Source organism: Cotesia glomerata, linkage group LG7 (genome assembly GCF_020080835.1).
Source record: "Cotesia glomerata isolate CgM1 linkage group LG7, MPM_Cglom_v2.3, whole genome shotgun sequence".
NCBI classification, from domain to species: Eukaryota; Metazoa; Arthropoda; class Insecta; order Hymenoptera; family Braconidae; genus Cotesia; species Cotesia glomerata.
Window position 1 is genome coordinate 17,879,149 of NC_058164.1, and position 18,730 is coordinate 17,897,878.

At 34.2% G+C, this 18,730-nt stretch overlaps 3 protein-coding genes across 3 annotated transcripts in view; 1 reads left to right on the top strand and 2 right to left on the bottom strand.

The window, feature by feature from the left end:
- Positions 1 to 18,730, bottom strand: part of LOC123268762 (GTP-binding protein RAD) — a 332,020-nt gene that overhangs the window by 283,765 nt on the left and 29,525 nt on the right. The gene's annotated exons all lie outside the window — the stretch shown is intronic.
- Positions 75 to 1,748, top strand: LOC123268764. The gene is made up of 2 exons (XM_044734123.1): positions 75 to 907; positions 1,471 to 1,748. Exons 1-2 carry the CDS (start codon positions 364 to 366, stop codon positions 1,608 to 1,610), a joined length of 684 nt encoding a protein of 227 aa, XP_044590058.1. The 5' UTR covers positions 75 to 363; the 3' UTR covers positions 1,611 to 1,748.
- Positions 5,773 to 18,679, bottom strand: LOC123268756. The gene is made up of 2 exons (XM_044734108.1): positions 18,557 to 18,679; positions 5,773 to 7,323 (listed from the first exon to the last, which is right to left on the bottom strand). Exon 2 carries the CDS (start codon positions 7,276 to 7,278, stop codon positions 5,809 to 5,811), a length of 1,470 nt encoding a protein of 489 aa, XP_044590043.1. The 5' UTR covers positions 7,279 to 7,323; positions 18,557 to 18,679; the 3' UTR covers positions 5,773 to 5,808.

The window sequence follows — 18,730 nt, forward strand, 5'->3', positions numbered from 1 at the left end:
TTTCTCATTTAAATCACCCCAAAATATTTGAATTTATCATTTAATAATTCAATTTCAATGAAATTCTAGATAAAAATATATTGTGTATGATCATTACGAATAATATAGGATGTTTCTTTGTTGCTGTGTATTGTGATACTGATTAATTGCGGTTTATTTTTCTTGCTCTGGTAGTACTACTGAGCTTTCACTTGACCTTGAATGCGTTCAACAAATTTCCCCTTTAATTGCAGCGCTTTCTTTGTTTTCGCGTACTAATCCCGCGAGAGTAAGAACAAAGCTTAGTGGGCATTGATCAGTGTGACGCCGTTGTATGTATACTTTGTTAAATTTGAGGTTAGGTCGACTTTAACCATCATTAAAATGAGTGAAAAAATTGGTAATAAAACTTGGAATTATTTAATTGGATTTGAAAGAAGCCAAATAAATAATAATAAGCTGCCTTCGTATCGTGACTTACTAAATTTTTTTATGTATAAACATCAGTCTTTAAAATTAACTATTCGAAATAGTGCTACTAGTGTTATTAACGATACTAATACTATTCGGGCTAGTTTCAAGATTCCAACTATACGTCCTCAGCACAGTCTCACGAAGTTGGAAAAATTTTATGCCGAATATATAAAAGTGAAGACACATCACAAGAGGGAAAAAAAATCGAAAGCACAAAAACAGAATGTTGAAAAGTTTAACCAAAAACTAGATAAATTGTTCGATATTTCGAATTCCACAATGGTTAAGAATTTGCCAAAAGAGCAGCAACAATTTCTGAATGAGTGTCAAAAGGGGAAAACCAATCTTCACTCGCCCGTTACTAATTTCTTGCCGGTGGAAACTTTTCAGAATAAATCTGACACTGAACAGGAGATAACAAATGAAGATAATGAGAATAATACAGACGAAATTGGTTAGTTTCTTCTCACATACAACTATAAATTATCAAGCTCAACAATCAATCATTTTTTAATAATCGAAAACAATTTCTTATAATTTAGACTCATATTTTTTCTACTTACTTGTAAAATTTAATTCGCATTAAAATTCTAATTTTCTTAACCTCATTTTCTGAAAATTGAATTCTATATAATTTTTCAATATTTTAAAATTTGTTTCTAGATTCATAACTTTTTTTCTAATTATTAGTCTATCATTTTTGGTAAAATTTCCATCAAGTAAATCTGAATAAGTGAGATAAATCAAAATTTATTCAATTTTGACTTGAATAAAAAAAAAATTTGTTTTCGATTTTTTTGCAGTCGAAAATTCCCACGCTATTAAAAAATTAAAGTCTCTGTAACCAATAAATTTAAAACACATATATATCATTTTGTCTTATTTTTATTGGGGAAAATTGACGGAAACTCAATTCAAAAAATATCTTTGCTTCTGGATAACAGAAGCTGAATATAAAATTTGAAAAATATTTGAATCGATTGGGTTTATTTATTTAATTCTGAAAAATTGTTTTAGGCATGAAATTATCGCAACATTCGATGCCAGCAAGTTTTTGTAGTCTATCATCAAATTCCAGTGGGTTGAAACGAACATATTCTGATTTTGAGGATGAACTCCCTGTACCTCCTAAAAAGAAAAAAATCAATATTTTTTAAGATTTGATTCAACATTTTGTGGACATTCAATGCTAGGTAAACTTCAATGATTAATATCTCAGAAAATATCGATCTTAGTGATTTGGTGCTGAGGACCTTTTTTGTAGAGAATTGAATTTCCTACAAAATTATCATTTACATTTTTTCTGTAGGTCTTGTTGTTTATGAGATAATGAGTGAAAAAACAAGAATTCTATAAAAAATTCGGTTTGGCGGTCCGTACTACCCCGCCAGTATGTGTTACGACTTCGCGACAATAGACACTTTTGTAGAGCATTTAATTCTGAAAAAAACCCGTCCATGGTCAAAGCGATGCTATGAAATGCCACTGAGCTATAGAAATTTAAAAAAAAAAAATGAAAGTTCTCGTATAATTCAAATGGGAAATCTTCACACGCTGTGTAGGAGTACTTAATATTAATATTAAGGGCTCAAACTTTCAGGGAATTTTTTTGGGTGTATTTCCAACAAAATTTCGGGATGGAAGCGAAAAAAAAAAATAGTCGCAAAAAAAAAAAGCACCCTAATATATATATATATTATATATATATATGTATATATGAAAAATATATTAAAAATTCAAGTGGGTACTCAAATGAAAGCTCGTTATGATTGTAATATCGGGATGAGCTTATATCTTTATAAATGTCAATAGTTAAGAAAGTAAAGTACACTTTAACGAAAATCATTATACAATTAAGCAAAATTTCATTTATTATAGTTCGCAATTCTTGGCAGTCACATGAGAACTGCAGGTTGCTAGTTTTGATAATTTGTGCATTGAATTTCTTCAATAGAATGCATAACTTGAACAGGTCAATGAGTTCCCGATGAAAAAAAGATTTTGTCTAATCATATATAATCATGCATAATCGTCTATATATGATCACATCCAAAAATTGGCCAGGTCTGATCATACATGACTTGATCTGATTATATATGAACAGATATGTTTATATATGATCATGTATAATCACTTATATATGATCAGATCCACAAATTGGCCAGGTCTAACCATACATGACTTGATCTGTTTATATATGATCATGTATGATCAGATCCAAAAAATGTCCAGATCTAAACATATCCAACTATATCCCGTGAAAAAATATTCTGATCAGAACTAATATTAAAATTGGCAATATCAGACTTGATCAGGGTTGATATGGCCATATCAAGATGTAGACATACCTGAAGCCTAAGTAAAATTGATAAATAAATTTATAATTAAAATAAAGTTGATACAACATACATTTTAGTTATCTGTAAAACTTTATTCAAAAACAGATACACTCTGTATTAGAGTACAAAAGTTCTACTCGTTTCGGAACTTAACACTTCAAAGTCAAGTATCTAGAAAAGAACAATTCTGCGGCCATGCGCCATCTATCGAAGACTTTTAATACTAGTTTCGACAGTACGGAACATGTGATTGATCCATGGTGAAGTCTTCTATTTGTAACTAATTAAAATGTTGTCAGATTTATAAATATTTCATTGATTATTTTAATTTTTTCCAAAATTCTCAAATAATTTTAATAATACATGAATAAATAACTGAAAATTACATTTCATGGTAAATTTATGAATCATACACAAAAGATTTTTTCATTTGGTATAATAATATATTGCATGAGAATAAATAATAATATCAATTTCATATTGTTTAAAAAATAAAAAAAAATTTACTTTTTGTAAATTTTAAACCGGATAAAACACGGTAACCGATTGGTTCTACAACAATAATTTTTTTTTTTGTTTTTTAAATATGTAGAGTAATTCGAAAAATATGTAAAATTTATTTATTTTCATTTAATTAATAAAAAAATTAATTTTTAAAACAAAAAATTCTAAAATATTAATTTTTCAATTAAAAAAAAAAATTTGTGAAAAAATTGAAAAGTACATAATTAATTGAAAAGTTTTAGAGCAACTTTGAAGATTTTATTTTAAATTCATACATATAACTTTTTTTATAATTTATAGCGTAAATCTGCCATGAAATATATTAAATAAAAAAAATTAAAAATGTCGCGTTATAGGTGCCATAAGGGCGTATAAAAATTATACGCCATTATAGCACCCGGCAACCATAACGGCGCATAATAAAAATTCAATTTTTTTTTCTAAGTCCAAGAAAAATTTTTAGTTTGAAAAAAAAATTTAAGGACAACCGATGTATTTTTGTATGAAACGTATAGAAACGCAAAAAAAATTTTTTTCTTCAAACTAATAATTTTTTTGGACTTAGAAAAAAACAGAATTTTTGTTATACGCCCTAATGGCATCCGAGTAGGGTCCTGGGAGCCATAAGCGCGTATAAAAAACATTTTTTTTTTTGGTAATTAACTTATTTTTACCTGAAACGTCGAGAAATACAAAAAAAAAAAATTTTTCCAAACTAAAAATTTTTTTTGGACAGAAAAAAAAAAGAATTTTCATTATACGCCCTTACAGTTTCCGGGTGCTATAAGGGCGTATAATTTTTATACGCCCTTACGGCATCTATAACGCGACATTTTCAATTTTTTTTATCTAATATATTTAATGGCAGATTTACGGTATAAATTATTAAAAGGTAAAATGTATGAATTTAAAATAAAATCTTCAAAGTTGCTCTAAAACTATTCAATTAATTATGTACTTTTCAATTTTTTCACAAATTTTTTTTTTAATTGAGAAATTAATATTTTAGAATTTTTTGTTTTAAAAATTAATTTTTTTATTAATTAAATGAAAATAAATAAATTTTACATATTTTTCGAATTACTTTACATTTTTAAAAAACTTAAAAAAAAAAATTACTGTTGTAGAACCAATCGGTTACCGTGTTTTATCCGGTTTAAAATTTACAAAAAGTAAATTTTTTTTTTTATTTTTTAAATACAATATGAAATTGATATTGTTATTCTTTTTCATGCAATATTATGACAAATGAAAAAATCTTTTGTGTATGATTTATAAATTTATCATGAAATGTAATTTTCAGTTATTTATACATGTATTATTAAAATTATTCGAAAATTTTGAAATTATATATAGACCTATATATTATCAGATCTGATTATATATAGACTTATATATGTTTATAAATGGAGCTATAACAGCCGGGTACGATCAGATCTAATTATATATATATATACATACATATATATATATAATAGACTTATATATAATCAGATCTGATCATACATAGACTTATATATGATTTTATATAGGGTTATAACAGCTAGGTATGATTAGATCTAATTATATATAGACATATACAATCAGATCTGATCATATATAGACTTATATAAAATATACATACAATATATTAGTCTATATATGATTATATATATTTTATATAAAAATTTAAATATAATCATATATAATTATATATAATTCTATATATTCAATATATAATCATATACAGGGTGTCCCAAAAGTCACGGACGCCATTGTAGCATCTGATGAAAAAAATAATTCTAAGACGAAAAGTCCTTAGCCATTTTTCAATTAACCGCATAGATAATTAATTATTAATTAAAAATAACGTCTCTTTATTTGTTAGAGAGAGAGCGCCAGTGTCCAGTAAAGTATGTGCCAAACAAAGACACAACTAACTGTATGACTAACTAGCTTCTATAGCTTCATATAGCTAACGTAGTCACACATATTTACTTACACATTCACACGTGCAAGCGTCTTCGTTGAAACGCACTTGACTTGACACTAGCGCTCTCTCTCTAACGCATAAAAGGACGTTATTTTAATTAATAATTAATTATCTATGCGTCTGATTAAAAAATGGCTAAGGACTTTTCGTCTCAGAATTATTTTGTTTATCAGATGCTACAATGGCGTCCGTTACTTCTGGGACACCCTGTATAAATATATATGATTAGGCAAGTTCATTTTTTCCCGGGTTAACGGTTAGAATAACAATTATAAAGGTATAAAATAAACAAACAATTGATAGGATTGAAAATAAAGCTGCAACTTCACCTCGCGGACAGAAAATCGTCATTTTCTGTCCGCCGGGAAGAAATAATTGATTTCTGCCCGGCACAGTCGCATTGGTCTAAAATTGTCTAGTTTCGGTTGGCTCAACAGGCATTGAAACTTGTATTTTCAATGCAGGTTATATGAAAAAAAAATTAAGTTAATTTAATTTTTTTTCGTTTATAACTCGAAGTATTGATCATTGTCTCAGTTTTTATAACTGATCAATAATTGCAAATTTGTTTTTTTTTAAATGAGTTGTCGGTTTTGCTGATGGGTTTTGATGCGTAATAGATGGATTATAGCGCGGTAGCTCAGTAATCGTCGATGTTCTTCGCCCTTTTCGTTCATATTTATGAAAAGTGCAGAAAAAAGTGCCAAGTCCCAATCCACATGTTTTTACGTAAATGAATGTTGGTCGCTTTATGAGAGAATCAAGTTCCGATTCATGGATTTCAGTAACAGTTATTATATTTTCACATCGTTCTTTAAGAAAGGGTTGGTATAGCATCAAGCGTTCAGCCCAACTTTTATCTTCTACATTTTCTCCATTGCATTCTAGAACATCAAATATGAACACACACATACCTCGTACAAACACTATTAACGAAGATTTTTCTCCTTTTTTTGACATAAGTTGAACAGCTTCTTCAGATTCATAATAGTGAATACTTTTCGTATTTCTCTTATACATATGATATTTAAGTATATGTAATGCCTTTAAATTATTATTGAGATTGAATGGGAGAGGATATTTTCTATAAATTACTCGTTCAATATCAACTTTTAAAATTTCGAAAAGTTGCATATAATCTTTGTCAGTGATCATTTGTCGCAATCGCATTTCGTAAACGAGTTGCTCATGTCGCAAGCGACTGAATTTAGTGATGTAAGGAATTAAGTAATCTCGCAGAATTGAACAACATGACTTTGTATAATCATCATTTTGTATATACATAAATAGAACAGACACCAATGCACATGGAGAAATTTCGAAAATCAGTTTAAATAAAAAATTCATTGCAACAGTAGAATGACTCATAACTGTACGCATGTCTTTAGAAACTTTCTTTCTACGGTTTATGAAAAAAAATTTATTACCAAATTCATGGTATGAATTAAACAATTGATTGATCAAAGGTACAGATATTTTTTTCAGCAATAAATAATCAATATTTCCATTTTTCATAATGAAATCGGAATTTTCATAAGCTACATTTGGTGATCGATAAACATAACTAATAAGTCGAAGAGTTCCAATAATAAGCTGCTTATAGCTAATTGAATTAGCCATAAGAAGTGAAGAATCATCAGTATTTTCCTCCTCCAAATTATCTTCTCCATGAAATACATGTGATTCACTTAAGTCTGACTCAGTTCGGTTGTTGATATTGCCTTTTTTATCTGTTTCATCAAAGAGAATTTCTTTACCTAAATTCATTGAAGTCTCGCCTTGAGTATGAGTATCATGTTCGATATTCGGTATTTTATAAGTGACTTTCTTTAATTCATCTAAATCATCATAATTATCTGATTCTTTATTTAAATTATTTTTTCGTTTTCTCTTTCCCTTCTTTAATCTTTGAGCAACAGTTTTAAGTTTCATAGATAAAATATCGATTGATTTATGAATAGTAGGCAATATGTGAGAATTAAATCGTTCTTGATCAAAAAATGATTCCATGTTGATGACATATATTGCGTAACTAGTAGGTGTCTTGAACTATAAAAATATCGACAAATTTATCGTTATTAAAGTAAGAGAACATGAAAAAATAAATATGGAAAACGTTTGACCCTGCAGGCCATCTCTGGAACTTTCCGCCATATACACAACACTCGAAAAATTGTCTATTCCGAAGTTTTAAGCGTTTCGAGCTTTTATTCATTTTCAAGCTCGAAATTCTAGTGGTTGTTGAGGACATACTGTTTTGAGAATTTTTAGTTGCGATATCTTTCGAACGAATCAATCGTTTTTGATAGAACTTGCAGCATCCGCCTCAGTTTTTCAAGCACAAAAAGATTAATTATTACCTACTAAACGATTCAACGTAAAATTTTGAAGTTATATTAAAAAAACATTTTTTTGGAAATTTTATTTTTGAGAGTTCTTAAAATCTACTGGTCCGAATCGGTTTAAATAGCATTGAAAATCAAAATTTGATAAAGCCCTTATAAACGCTGTCAAGTAAGACATAGTGACATCCTCGTAGAAATAGTCACACTGATAAAAGAATTATCTTGACTCAAAAGCCAAAATCTTGAACCAAGAATACCATTTTGAAGAAAATTATTTTCTTGAGTCAAGAGAATAAATTCTTAAAACAAGAAAATTTTCTTAGATCAAGAATAATTTCTTAGCACAAGAATTTATTCTCTTGACTCAAAAAAATCATTTTCTTCAAAATGGTATTCTTGGTTCAAGAGTTTGGTTTTTGAGTCAAGTCAATTTTTTTATCAGTGCAGAATTCTACTTCTTAGTATCTCAAAACGTGGAGATCTGATAAGAACTCGATTTTCAAAAACCGGGATAAAACCAAGAACTTCCCGATTTCCTGAAAATCATTAATTTTCGTAGCGGAAAGTTAAAAAAAATAAAAAAAAGAAGCCAATTGTTATTAAGAAATTCATGTGTTCAATGAATGAATGAACTGCTTAAAATGCGCTTTGCTGTAATCGAAAGCGTCTGGCTGAACCTAATTTTTTAGAAATTCGATTGAATCTCAAAAATCTTAAAAATTAAATTTAATTAAAAATATTTTTTTATATAATCTGCATTGAAACTCCGAGTTTGAATACCTGTTGAGCCACCCGAAACTAGTCAATTTCAGAGGAATGCGACTGTTGCCGGACAGAAGCCGATTGCCTTTGGCTCGGGAGACAATTTTACACGCGAGTTGGAATTTTCTACTTTCCTCCCCGCATGGAAAAATATATATGCGAAAAATATATGCAAATATATATTTTCACATATATTTTTTTTTGCGCTAAATATATGTCCGCATATATGTTTACATATATGCGTAGACATATGTGAACATATATGCGGACATATATGTACGCATATAAATGCAATATATAAGTCTAGAGATACACAGAAAATAATTTAACTTGAATCAAGAAAATGATTTTAAAGAATTTAACTTTCTTGATTTGAGTAAAAAAAACTCTCAAACTTAGAAATTTTTTTTTCAGTGTATGCTTTCATATATGTCTACATATATGTAAGCATGTATCACTGTATATATGTCAGCATCTATGTGAAAAATATATGTTGACATATTTTTTTTTGCGTAAATATATACGGCATATATATTATATATGCGACATATATTTTTGACATATATATTTCTCCATGCGGGATCTCTCGGTGCGTAATATACTAATAAACTCCCTGCTGAGAGAATGAATACTTTTCGAAAAATCGAGAAGTGATTTGGTTACGTTCCGGTTTTCGAAAATCGAGTTCTCATCAGAATTCCATGGTTTGAGGTTTTTAGAAGCTGTTCTAATCAGAACTCATAGGAATAATCATTCCTATGAGGATATTCCTCCTTTAGTGTGTGTGTGTGTGTGTGTGTGTGTGTGTGTGTTTTTTTTTTTTTTTTTTTTTTTTTTTTAGGGGGGGGAATCCCTTTACGGATTCCAGGCATAGCTGTTTGGCCTGGATATGTGACGACTCAACGCAGCGTCATACTAAAACTCGACGGTAGCGCCCCTACCCACTAAACCCTAAACCCCTTTTCTTCTTTCCTCTAACCCCTCATGGAAACCGCCGTCAGGCATTACTTCGTGAGGGGAGGATCTAGCTACTGCTATTCCTTCTGATGATTAAGGTGTTATTTTTCCTTCTTTCTAGTTTCTGTCATTTGCTCTTCTTCTTTCGATGGAACGCAGGTCTGTAAGGGCCTCTGTTGCAAACGTGCTTACGGCGTTCCATGCGGCTTTTGACTTCAACATTGTTTCTACTAGTGTCTCTGGTTGGATACTCTGGTGTAAGATATTTTCAAGTTGATCACGCTGTGAATAAAATCGTGGGCGAACAAAGAAAACATGCTCCACATCTTCATTAACTCCTGGACAGGACGGACACTCCGGAGAATTATCGTGCTTGAAACGGTGTAAGTATTCTCGAAAGCAGCCATGTCCTGATAGCATCTGCGTTAGATAGTAGTTGACCTCACCGTGATTACGATTCAGCCAAACGTCAATCCATGGTATGAAACGGTACGTCCACCTGCCCTTCACTGCGGCATCCCACTGAAATTGCCATCGTACGATGCTTTTCTGTCGCTCTTCTATTTTCAGTTTTTCAGCACTTAGTGTGGTTAACGTCTTCCGATGGTAGAGGTTACGTCTTTCTTTAGCTAGAACTCTAAGAGGCAGAGTTCCGGAAATGACACACACTGCTTCCTCAGATACTGTGCGAAAGGCGCTTGCAACTCGTAGGGCACTCATACGATATATTGGTCCAGCTTTTCTCCATGAATCTTGCACCTCTAGTGCGTCAGCCCAAATGGATATTCCGTAGGTGAGCACCGATGTGACTACTGATGACAATAGTAGCCTCCTGCTCTGCTTTGGGCCTCCGACGTTCGGCATCAATCGTGCGAGACTAGCTCTCACTACTGACGCTTTTGTACAGACGTGTTCCACTTGCTGCTTGAAGTTGAGTTGGGCATCAAGCATCACTCCCAGATATCGTATATGAGGTTGTGATGTGATTTCTCGGTCACCGACTTTTAGCTTAATTGTTTCAACTTCTTTTCGGCTGGTAATAAGCACTGCTTCAGTCTTCTGCTTGGCCAGTTGTAGGTTCACTGTATCCATCCACTGGTTGATCTTCTCAAAAGTGATATCAAACAGATGTTGAATCTCGTCGAGGTGTTTGGTGACGATCACTGCGGCAACATCATCCGCATACGCTACCAGTTTGACACATCTTGGAAGCTTCAGTCTCAGGAGCCCGTCATACATGATATTCCACAGAAGTGGACCAAGAACAAAGCCCTGTGGCACACCACCGGTTATATCATACTTTTTCGGACCATTCTTTGTATCGTATTTCAGCACTCTATCTGTAAAATAGCTAATCACTAGTCTGCGAAGATATGTTGGCACGTTCTTCTCGTCGAGAGCTTGCATGATGCAGTCCCAATTAGCGGAATTGAAAGCATTTTTGATGTCCAAGGCAGCCACCAGGCAGTACTTCTTCGTTCCACCCTTTCATCTAGTTCCTGCGATTGCCTCTTTGGCCGTATTAACAACCAGGTTGATCGCGTCCAGGGTTGATCGTCCTTTCCGGAATCCATACTGGTTGTCTGCCAAGAGTGGGTCGACTACTGCATCTATTCGCTGATGGATGATACGCTCAAATATCTTACCGCCGTATCTAGCATGCAGAGTGGTCGGTAAGATGACGGTTCTTCTGGCGGTTTCTTTCCTTTAGGTAAAAGTACTAACCGTTGCTGTTTCCACTTACGAGGAAAAGTCCCCTCCTTGAGGCATGCGTTGTAAGCGTCTAGAAATAATGTTGGTGCTGCCTTTATGATGGTTTTCAAGGCTATATTAGGGATTTTGTCCAATCCCGGTGCTTTATTATTTCCTACCCGATTACAGGCCTCCAACAATTCTTCTTCAGTGACAGGTGGAATGTCGTCCAGTTCACCTTGCGTTGACTGATAATTGAGACTGTGTTGCTGTGGAAACAGCGCAGTGACGATTTTCTGAAGGAGTTGGGGACACGTAGGTGACGGCATTTGTTGTTTCTTCAGGTGCGTCATGACCACCTTATACGGCCGACTCCACACGTCTTTGTCGACCTCGTATATAAGCTCTTTCCAGCATCTTCCTTTGCTCTCTTTTATGGCCTTATTAAGTTCAAGACGAGCTTTTTTTGTACTCTGCGATCAGCACTGCAGAGTTAGGTCGTTGATAGCCACGCTGAGATATTCTTCTCTTTCGATGACACTCTTTACGGAGGTTGCTGATATGATCATTCCACCAGTGTACCGCAGGTCTTGAATTCATAACACGTTTGCGAGACATACTGGCATCACAAGCTTGTGTTACTCGCATCATCAGGGCCTTAGTATGTTCTTCTGCACATCCAGTCTCTATCAGATCACTATCGAGGGCTGTTAGCAATACTTCTGGGTCAAAAGATTTCACCTTCCAACCGACGGTGTTAAATTGCTTGATAGGCCCCCTGAGGTTCTGGTCGTTTGACGTTTCCCAGAGTATCGCATGATAGTCAGTGGCAGTGTAGATGTCCAGTACCTTCCAGTTAGAGTTACCTTTAGCAAGGCTGGTACTGACAAAAGTGACGTCTACAATCGAGCTTGCGTCACCTTTGGTGTAGGTCGGCGTGTCACCACTGTTGAGCAAGACTACATCTGGTATAGAAAGAGCTTCTAGCAGCTCTCTTCCTCGTGCATTAGTCTGCTTACTGCCCCAGTCCACTGTCCGCTGTCTGCTTTGCGTCCTCGTTCAGTTGATCCAAGAAGTCAGTGAACTCAGCAATTGAGAGGCTAGGTGGTGCGTAGCAGCTGTAAAAACGGATGCGATCTACTGATGCTGCTACAAAGCCAGCGCTGCCATTGGTAGCTACACTCTGGAAAGGGAGCTTACCACAAGTCCAGATCACAGCTTTCGTGGTGATATCCATCTCCCAAGGTTGTCCAGCTAAATGTTTATATGGCTCCGATAAAAGCACAACGTCAAGCTTTAATTCCCGTACTGTCTGCATAAGCAGGTCATGCGCAGCTTCGCAGTGATTGATGTTAAGCTGCAGTATCCTCATGTTCGTTTATTTGTCAGCTTCTGGAGTGCTTCTTGGAAGACTGGGCATCGGCCAGAACCAGACCGGTGAGCAGTGTCCTGAGAGCCAGGTTTTTCCGCACATAACGCACATTTCACGTTATTTGGGCATTGAGCAGCTTGATGACCTGTTTTCCCACATTTGATGCAAAGCCCAGATCGGTCGATTTCGCTTTTACATTGGGCAGTAGTGTGCCCAAAGTGCCAGCACTTATAGCATCGTAGTGGTGTCTTAACTGCTCTGACATGGCAATTTACCCAGCCAATCCTTATTTTGCCTGTCTTTCCGAGTATCTTCTGCACTATTGCTGCTGGCAATCGTACCGAAGCAGTTTGAGTACCTCTGTAGGCCGGACGAATTTTAATGACATCTTCAGGTATTTCGTAGTCATTTCCAGCTGCCTCTTGTAAGGCCTTCCGGACATCGTCTTTAGTTGTTTCGTCGTCAATGTCCCGGATTTCAAGCTGTTCCTCTGGGCCTTTACAGATGACTTGCGCTTCTTCTTTAAGGATGCTCTTGATGGTCTTCAGCAAAGCTTGTCCTTTGTCTGCGGTCTTTCTGAAAAGCGTAATGAGCATATTCCCATCATTCGTCTTTTGAACCTTGTCAACGACGTCACGGGTCTGATCTGGTGGGACATCTTTTTCAATCCGACGCAGTATCTCGGCATATTTTGCCTTCTCAACGGGTCGAATAATTAAGGCATCTGGTTTGGTGAATTTTCGCGGTTTTTTCTGCTTAGGCTCCGGCCGAGATTTGTTTACCGGTTGTTTTGGTAACCGCTCTCTCGCTTGCTCCTTCTTCTCCTTCTTGGATTGGACCTTCTGTCATTCAGTCACCTCTTTTTTTCCGGCGTTCTGCACTACCGTGTTTTTCGGAGGACTTGGTTTCAGGTCCTTTTTCTTCACAACTTGGCTGATCGTTGGGTCGGGAGAAGATCGATCTTTTCTCTTAGTTGACTTGCTGCTAGTTCTGCTTCTGTCTTCCGCGACTGATTCACCGTCACCTTCGGCTCCAGTGTCCATTGCTTCTTCATTCACGATAGTTGCTTGAATGCTTCTCTCCGGTGTAGTACAAGAAGTGCGTCGTACTGTTAAACGCCATTCTTCATCAAGTTTCTTGAATCTCTGGAGGGCATTGGCTACGCTGGTCGTCTTGGTCTTAATCTCCTTGTGGATATTGACCTTAGATTGGATGAAGTCATTTAGCTCACTGGTCAGCTTTTCAAGGCGTTCCAACGCTTGCGACTGCTTCATTTCAGCGCTTGCTTCAATCGCTGCTTGTTGGGCATGAGGCCCGTTTTCACTATTGTTGTTTTCCTGAATTTTACTAATATTTTTAAATTCACCAGCGCATCGTACGGAGTGGAGCGAGTTGTCATAACTAGGAACGGGTGTACCCTCGGAGATAGTACTCCTACCTCAGTTCCCTGAGGCCTAGCCGACACATAGCCAGTCCCGGAATACACGGACGGACTAGACTCGCTCGGAGCGGTGAAGATTCCGATCTCTAACACTCACTGCGTACTTCCTGATCAAGGCCCGAAGTGGCTGGCTCCTGATCCACTGCTGCAACTTACACCTCGGCAGAGCAAGCTCACATCAGCCGTGGCCTGCATCATCGGAAACTACGACACGAGGTTCCGGTCACTCCCAGTGGGTCACAGCAGGAAACGATCGTCTTGTTAGGTCAGTTAGTGTGACCAATTGATTAAAGGGGAGTTTTGTCCACGGGAACGTATTTTATTTGGCTCCTACCCTCTGTACCAGGTACAGCGAGCGTTCTCCCATCCGCTACGGGGAGACGTGCCTGGTAGCAGTTTCTCCTCTGCCCCAAGTGTGTGTGTGTGTGTGTGTGTGTGTGTGTGTGTGTGTGTGTGTGTGTAGATCGGTGATCCGACGACAAATTATCTACGACGATTAATTCACGATAACTAATCCACAAAAACCATGATAAAAGGGCACAATACAGTAAGAAGCTTATGTGTTGGTCTAATGTCGAATAAACACACACAAAAATCATGATAAATTGTACGCGGATCAATTGGCTTGTAACCGTATGTGTCTGTGTGTAAACCTCTTATAACTTTTAATCAGCTTGGTAGATTAAAACTCGGTTTGTGGCATTCTAAATGGTCCTATTGAACTTAGTTCTGTCAAGAACTCAAAACCCGATAAATTTTGAAAAATCTTAAAAATAAAATTATCGAAGAACTCGATTCAGCCCGATAAATTTTGAAAAATCTTAAAAATAAAATTTTTTTCGGAAAATTTTTTTTCGAATAACTTTTGAGCCACACAGAGAAAAAAAACAGCACTGATTTCTATTACACGGAAAAAAATTTACTGTTGCTGCAACAGGAGTCAGTCATGTTGCAACAACAGAATTACTGCTGTTATTGCGACTTAATAGTAAAATATAGTTGGGTCATTCCATGCAAATCGACCAATAGTAGGAATCGAACTCTTTCGATTTGGATAAATTTTGGTCAGAAGTTTTCTTTTATCATATAACGAACTTTTTCCAAAGGAAAAAATTAGAAAAACGGTTAATCCTAAAGGCCATCCCTGCAACTTCCCGCTATTTCATATTTAAGCGCTCAAAATTGTACTTACTACGTTTTTGAGCTCTTCGAGCTCAAAAATATTATTTACTTGCTATTTCGAGCTCTCCGAGCTCATAGAGTTGGCTGTTCTAAGCTTTTGAGTTCTTCGAGCTCAAAAGCCTGATAGAAGTTTAATATAACAGTATTTTTTGAATTTTAAAACTGCAATAATTTCTGAATGAATGAATCGATTTTCACGCGGTTAGCAGTATTCCACGCAGTTTTTCAAATTCTACGTTATACTTTTGAACACAAACTGATCGAACCGAAAATCTTAGAGGAATTTGAAAAATTCACTTTTTCCGAATTTTTTCGACAACGATAATTCACGAACCGATCAACCGATTTTCACGTTCTTGGTGGCGATCGACGTGGTTTTTTGGGCTCTAATAATTATTTTGTTTCATCAAAAACGATCCGATAAGAAATGTCGAAATTATGTGAAAAAAACACTTTTTTCGAAATTTTTCGTTTTCGATAACTCTCGAACGAATCAACCGATTTTGACGGGACTGGGGCAATCGACGTGGTTTTTTAAACTTGAGAGCGGATTAGTTTTTGAAAGTGATCGGTGGAGCCAAAATATTTTTTTTCAATAGCCCCAAGTGTCCCCTTCCCCTTCCAAACAAATGAAAGACCATTCCTGTATCTATAATAGCATTTGAGATGTTACAAAAAACAAAATTGAAAAACTGGAAAAATCGCAAAATTTTGAATTTGCATATCTTGTGAAAGAAATTTTTTATTTTTTTTCCTTTGACAAAAGTTCGTTGTATGATAAGAGAAAACTTCTGACCAAAATTTATCCAAATCTAAAGGGGTCGATTCCAACTATTGGTCGATTTGGCATGGAATGACCCAACTATATTTTATTATCAAGTCGCAACAACAGTAGTAATCCTGTTGCTGCAACAGGATTTTTTCCTGTTGCTAAAACATGGCTGCCTCCTGTTGCAGCAACAGTAAATTATTTTCCGTGTAGAACAGTACTCAGTAGTGTTTTGAAAAAAAAATGAGGTTAAAATGCTCGAGACAGTACAAATTATGTTAAAACTACTGCACGGAAAAAAAAGTATTGCTATTGTAGCGATCCAGTGGATCGTGAACGTAGTATTGTGATTAGCTCAAAACAGTATTGTCATTTTTACAATGTTATAACCTGATATACTCGATACTTCGAATTCTTATATTCACTTGCCGTGGTATGTGAATATGTAAAAACGTATTGTGATCAGAAAGAAACGTTTCCTTACTACGGCGAAACGGATCGTGATTATTACGATCTACGACGCCTTCAGCGCCACCACGCATAACCACGTCTGAAACTTACGAGTGGATTTGTTTACAATTTTGGTGATGAAATAGTGATAATTACATAAATTAGTGAATTAATAATAATATCGATATAGATGATTGGGTTGTTGATAAATTACTCGAGTGAAATCTTGAAAAACTTGTGTCGATTTTTGAAGGCTAGTAAAGAAATAAATCTTCCTATGTTAACTATGTTAATGCTGTGTCCGTGGTTATTGTATATAATTCTACTGCGTTGATAAGGAAAAACAATGTACATTATATATTGTATTAAATAAATAAAATTTTTGTTTTCATAAAAGTTTTTTTTAGCATAAATGATTTGATCCCATACTGTTTTATACAAAAATATGTTATTGTATGAAATATGTACAGTAATAAAGGAGTAAAAATTCCATTAAATATTTTTTTCTTATGATAAAAACATTTGCCTCTTTTAAATGAATAATTAGAATTTTTAAACCTAACCCAATTCTTGACTGTCATAATCTACACAAAAATTTTTAACTAATCAAGCTACAAAAGGAATTTGTATTTATGTTAATAACAATAATATACCAAAAAAATAATAATCTGCAATAAAATATAATTAATATTTAATTCAAGACAACTAATCATCTATAAACCATCGTGATAATCACAATCCACTAGATTGGGCATTTGCACATCTAAAGTATAGTCATGCGGGGATCGGGATCATCACTATACTGTATTGTGGTAATAGCAATACTTTTTTCTCCGTGTGGCTGCGGCCTGCACATTACTAAGTCATGCGCTGGCACTAACCAGTTGTGTGTCACATAGCACATTCTACTGTCTGTGAACATTTCTCTGAAACAATACTGAGTGCTGTACGAAACAGTTATCATTGCTATTTGTCTTTCTTCACTAGAAAATAATATGCACGCGCCTGAATATATTATAGAATTGCATACATTTTCATGCTTATGATATATTCAACCAATCACGTTACGAATAAATTGATGCCACTTACATTTTATTTCAATTTTATTATGGGATACGCTTTAAGAATCGTTTCAATAATTAAGTCAAGTATTAACCATAAATAATAACATCGATTACTGCTCAGATCATTTTTTAAGTAAGTAATAATCCGTTTTTGCTCAAAAAACTAAGCTCAATGCTACATATTGCATAACCAGTAGAAAGTTGTTGAAAAAACAGCTTAAAAAGATCGAAAATTATCTAAAATTATAATTTTGAGCTCGAAGAGCTCAAATTTTGTAATAAGAAACTTTTCGAGCGTTTTGAACTTAGATGTAGCGAGAAGCTCCGGGGAAGGCCTGCAGGGTCAATTAGTTTTTAGATGTTTCTTTTAACATGACTTCTGAGCTATGGGGACGATGTATCCATAAATCTACATAACTTCAAAAATTGTAATTATATCGATTTCTAGGGGACTGTATCTTTCTTATTCTTAAAAAATCCCTCGGATACTACGAATTGTATTTTGACCGGTTGATATGTTAGAGATGTAGCGCAATTCTACACAGAAAATTTTGTGTTAAAAATTTTTATGTTAAATATTTAACACTTTTTTGTGTTGTTTTAACAGAATAAATGTTATATTTACACATAAAAATGTTGAATATTTAACACCAAAATTTTTAACACTAAGAAGTTTTTCGACGCAATGACGCAAAATTTTTCACTGTATAAAATATTCGAAAATATGTGTATTTTATAGATTTACCCGACTTTTGAGCTAAATTTCGGCAGCCGAAATGGAAGTAGATTTCATATTAAATTCAATTAATTTCAACCGTTAAGCGAAACAAAACGACTGCAAGTTTCATTGAAATGGACTCAGAATAGATATTTTTTGGTCCGGAATTACATACAAACATGTAAATTGAAGCTTATTTTCTCAACTTTCAGATGCATTTTATAGAATTTAAATATCTCGACACGTTCAAAAGTTATTAGAAGGAAAAGTAGGGAAAGTATGGAATTGTCGAAATTTTGAAATGCTGTAATTTCTAAACTAATTGTCCGATTCAGGACAAATACAATAGTTAAATTTTTATGAAATCTACTAAAAAGTAAGAACCAAAGTTACAAAGATAACCTATTTTTATTAAGCCTAAACGTTGTTGCTTTAAATGAAGTGCATTCTTTTTACAATACCATTCTTTAATCTATTGTACCTAGTGGAAACTAGTAAAGATTTTGTGTTTTTTAGTAACAAAAAATGAAACTATACCTTAAAGATTTCTGGTTCTTAACAATGATGAGAATACAAATAAATTCATGATGAAAGACTTAACGATTTTTAGATTGTTTTTAAAATAACTGTGTATGTCTATGAAGCTTTAAACTTTATTTCCGCAAAAAAACTGATAAAAAATACACTTTATAGTAATTAGACATTTGTAA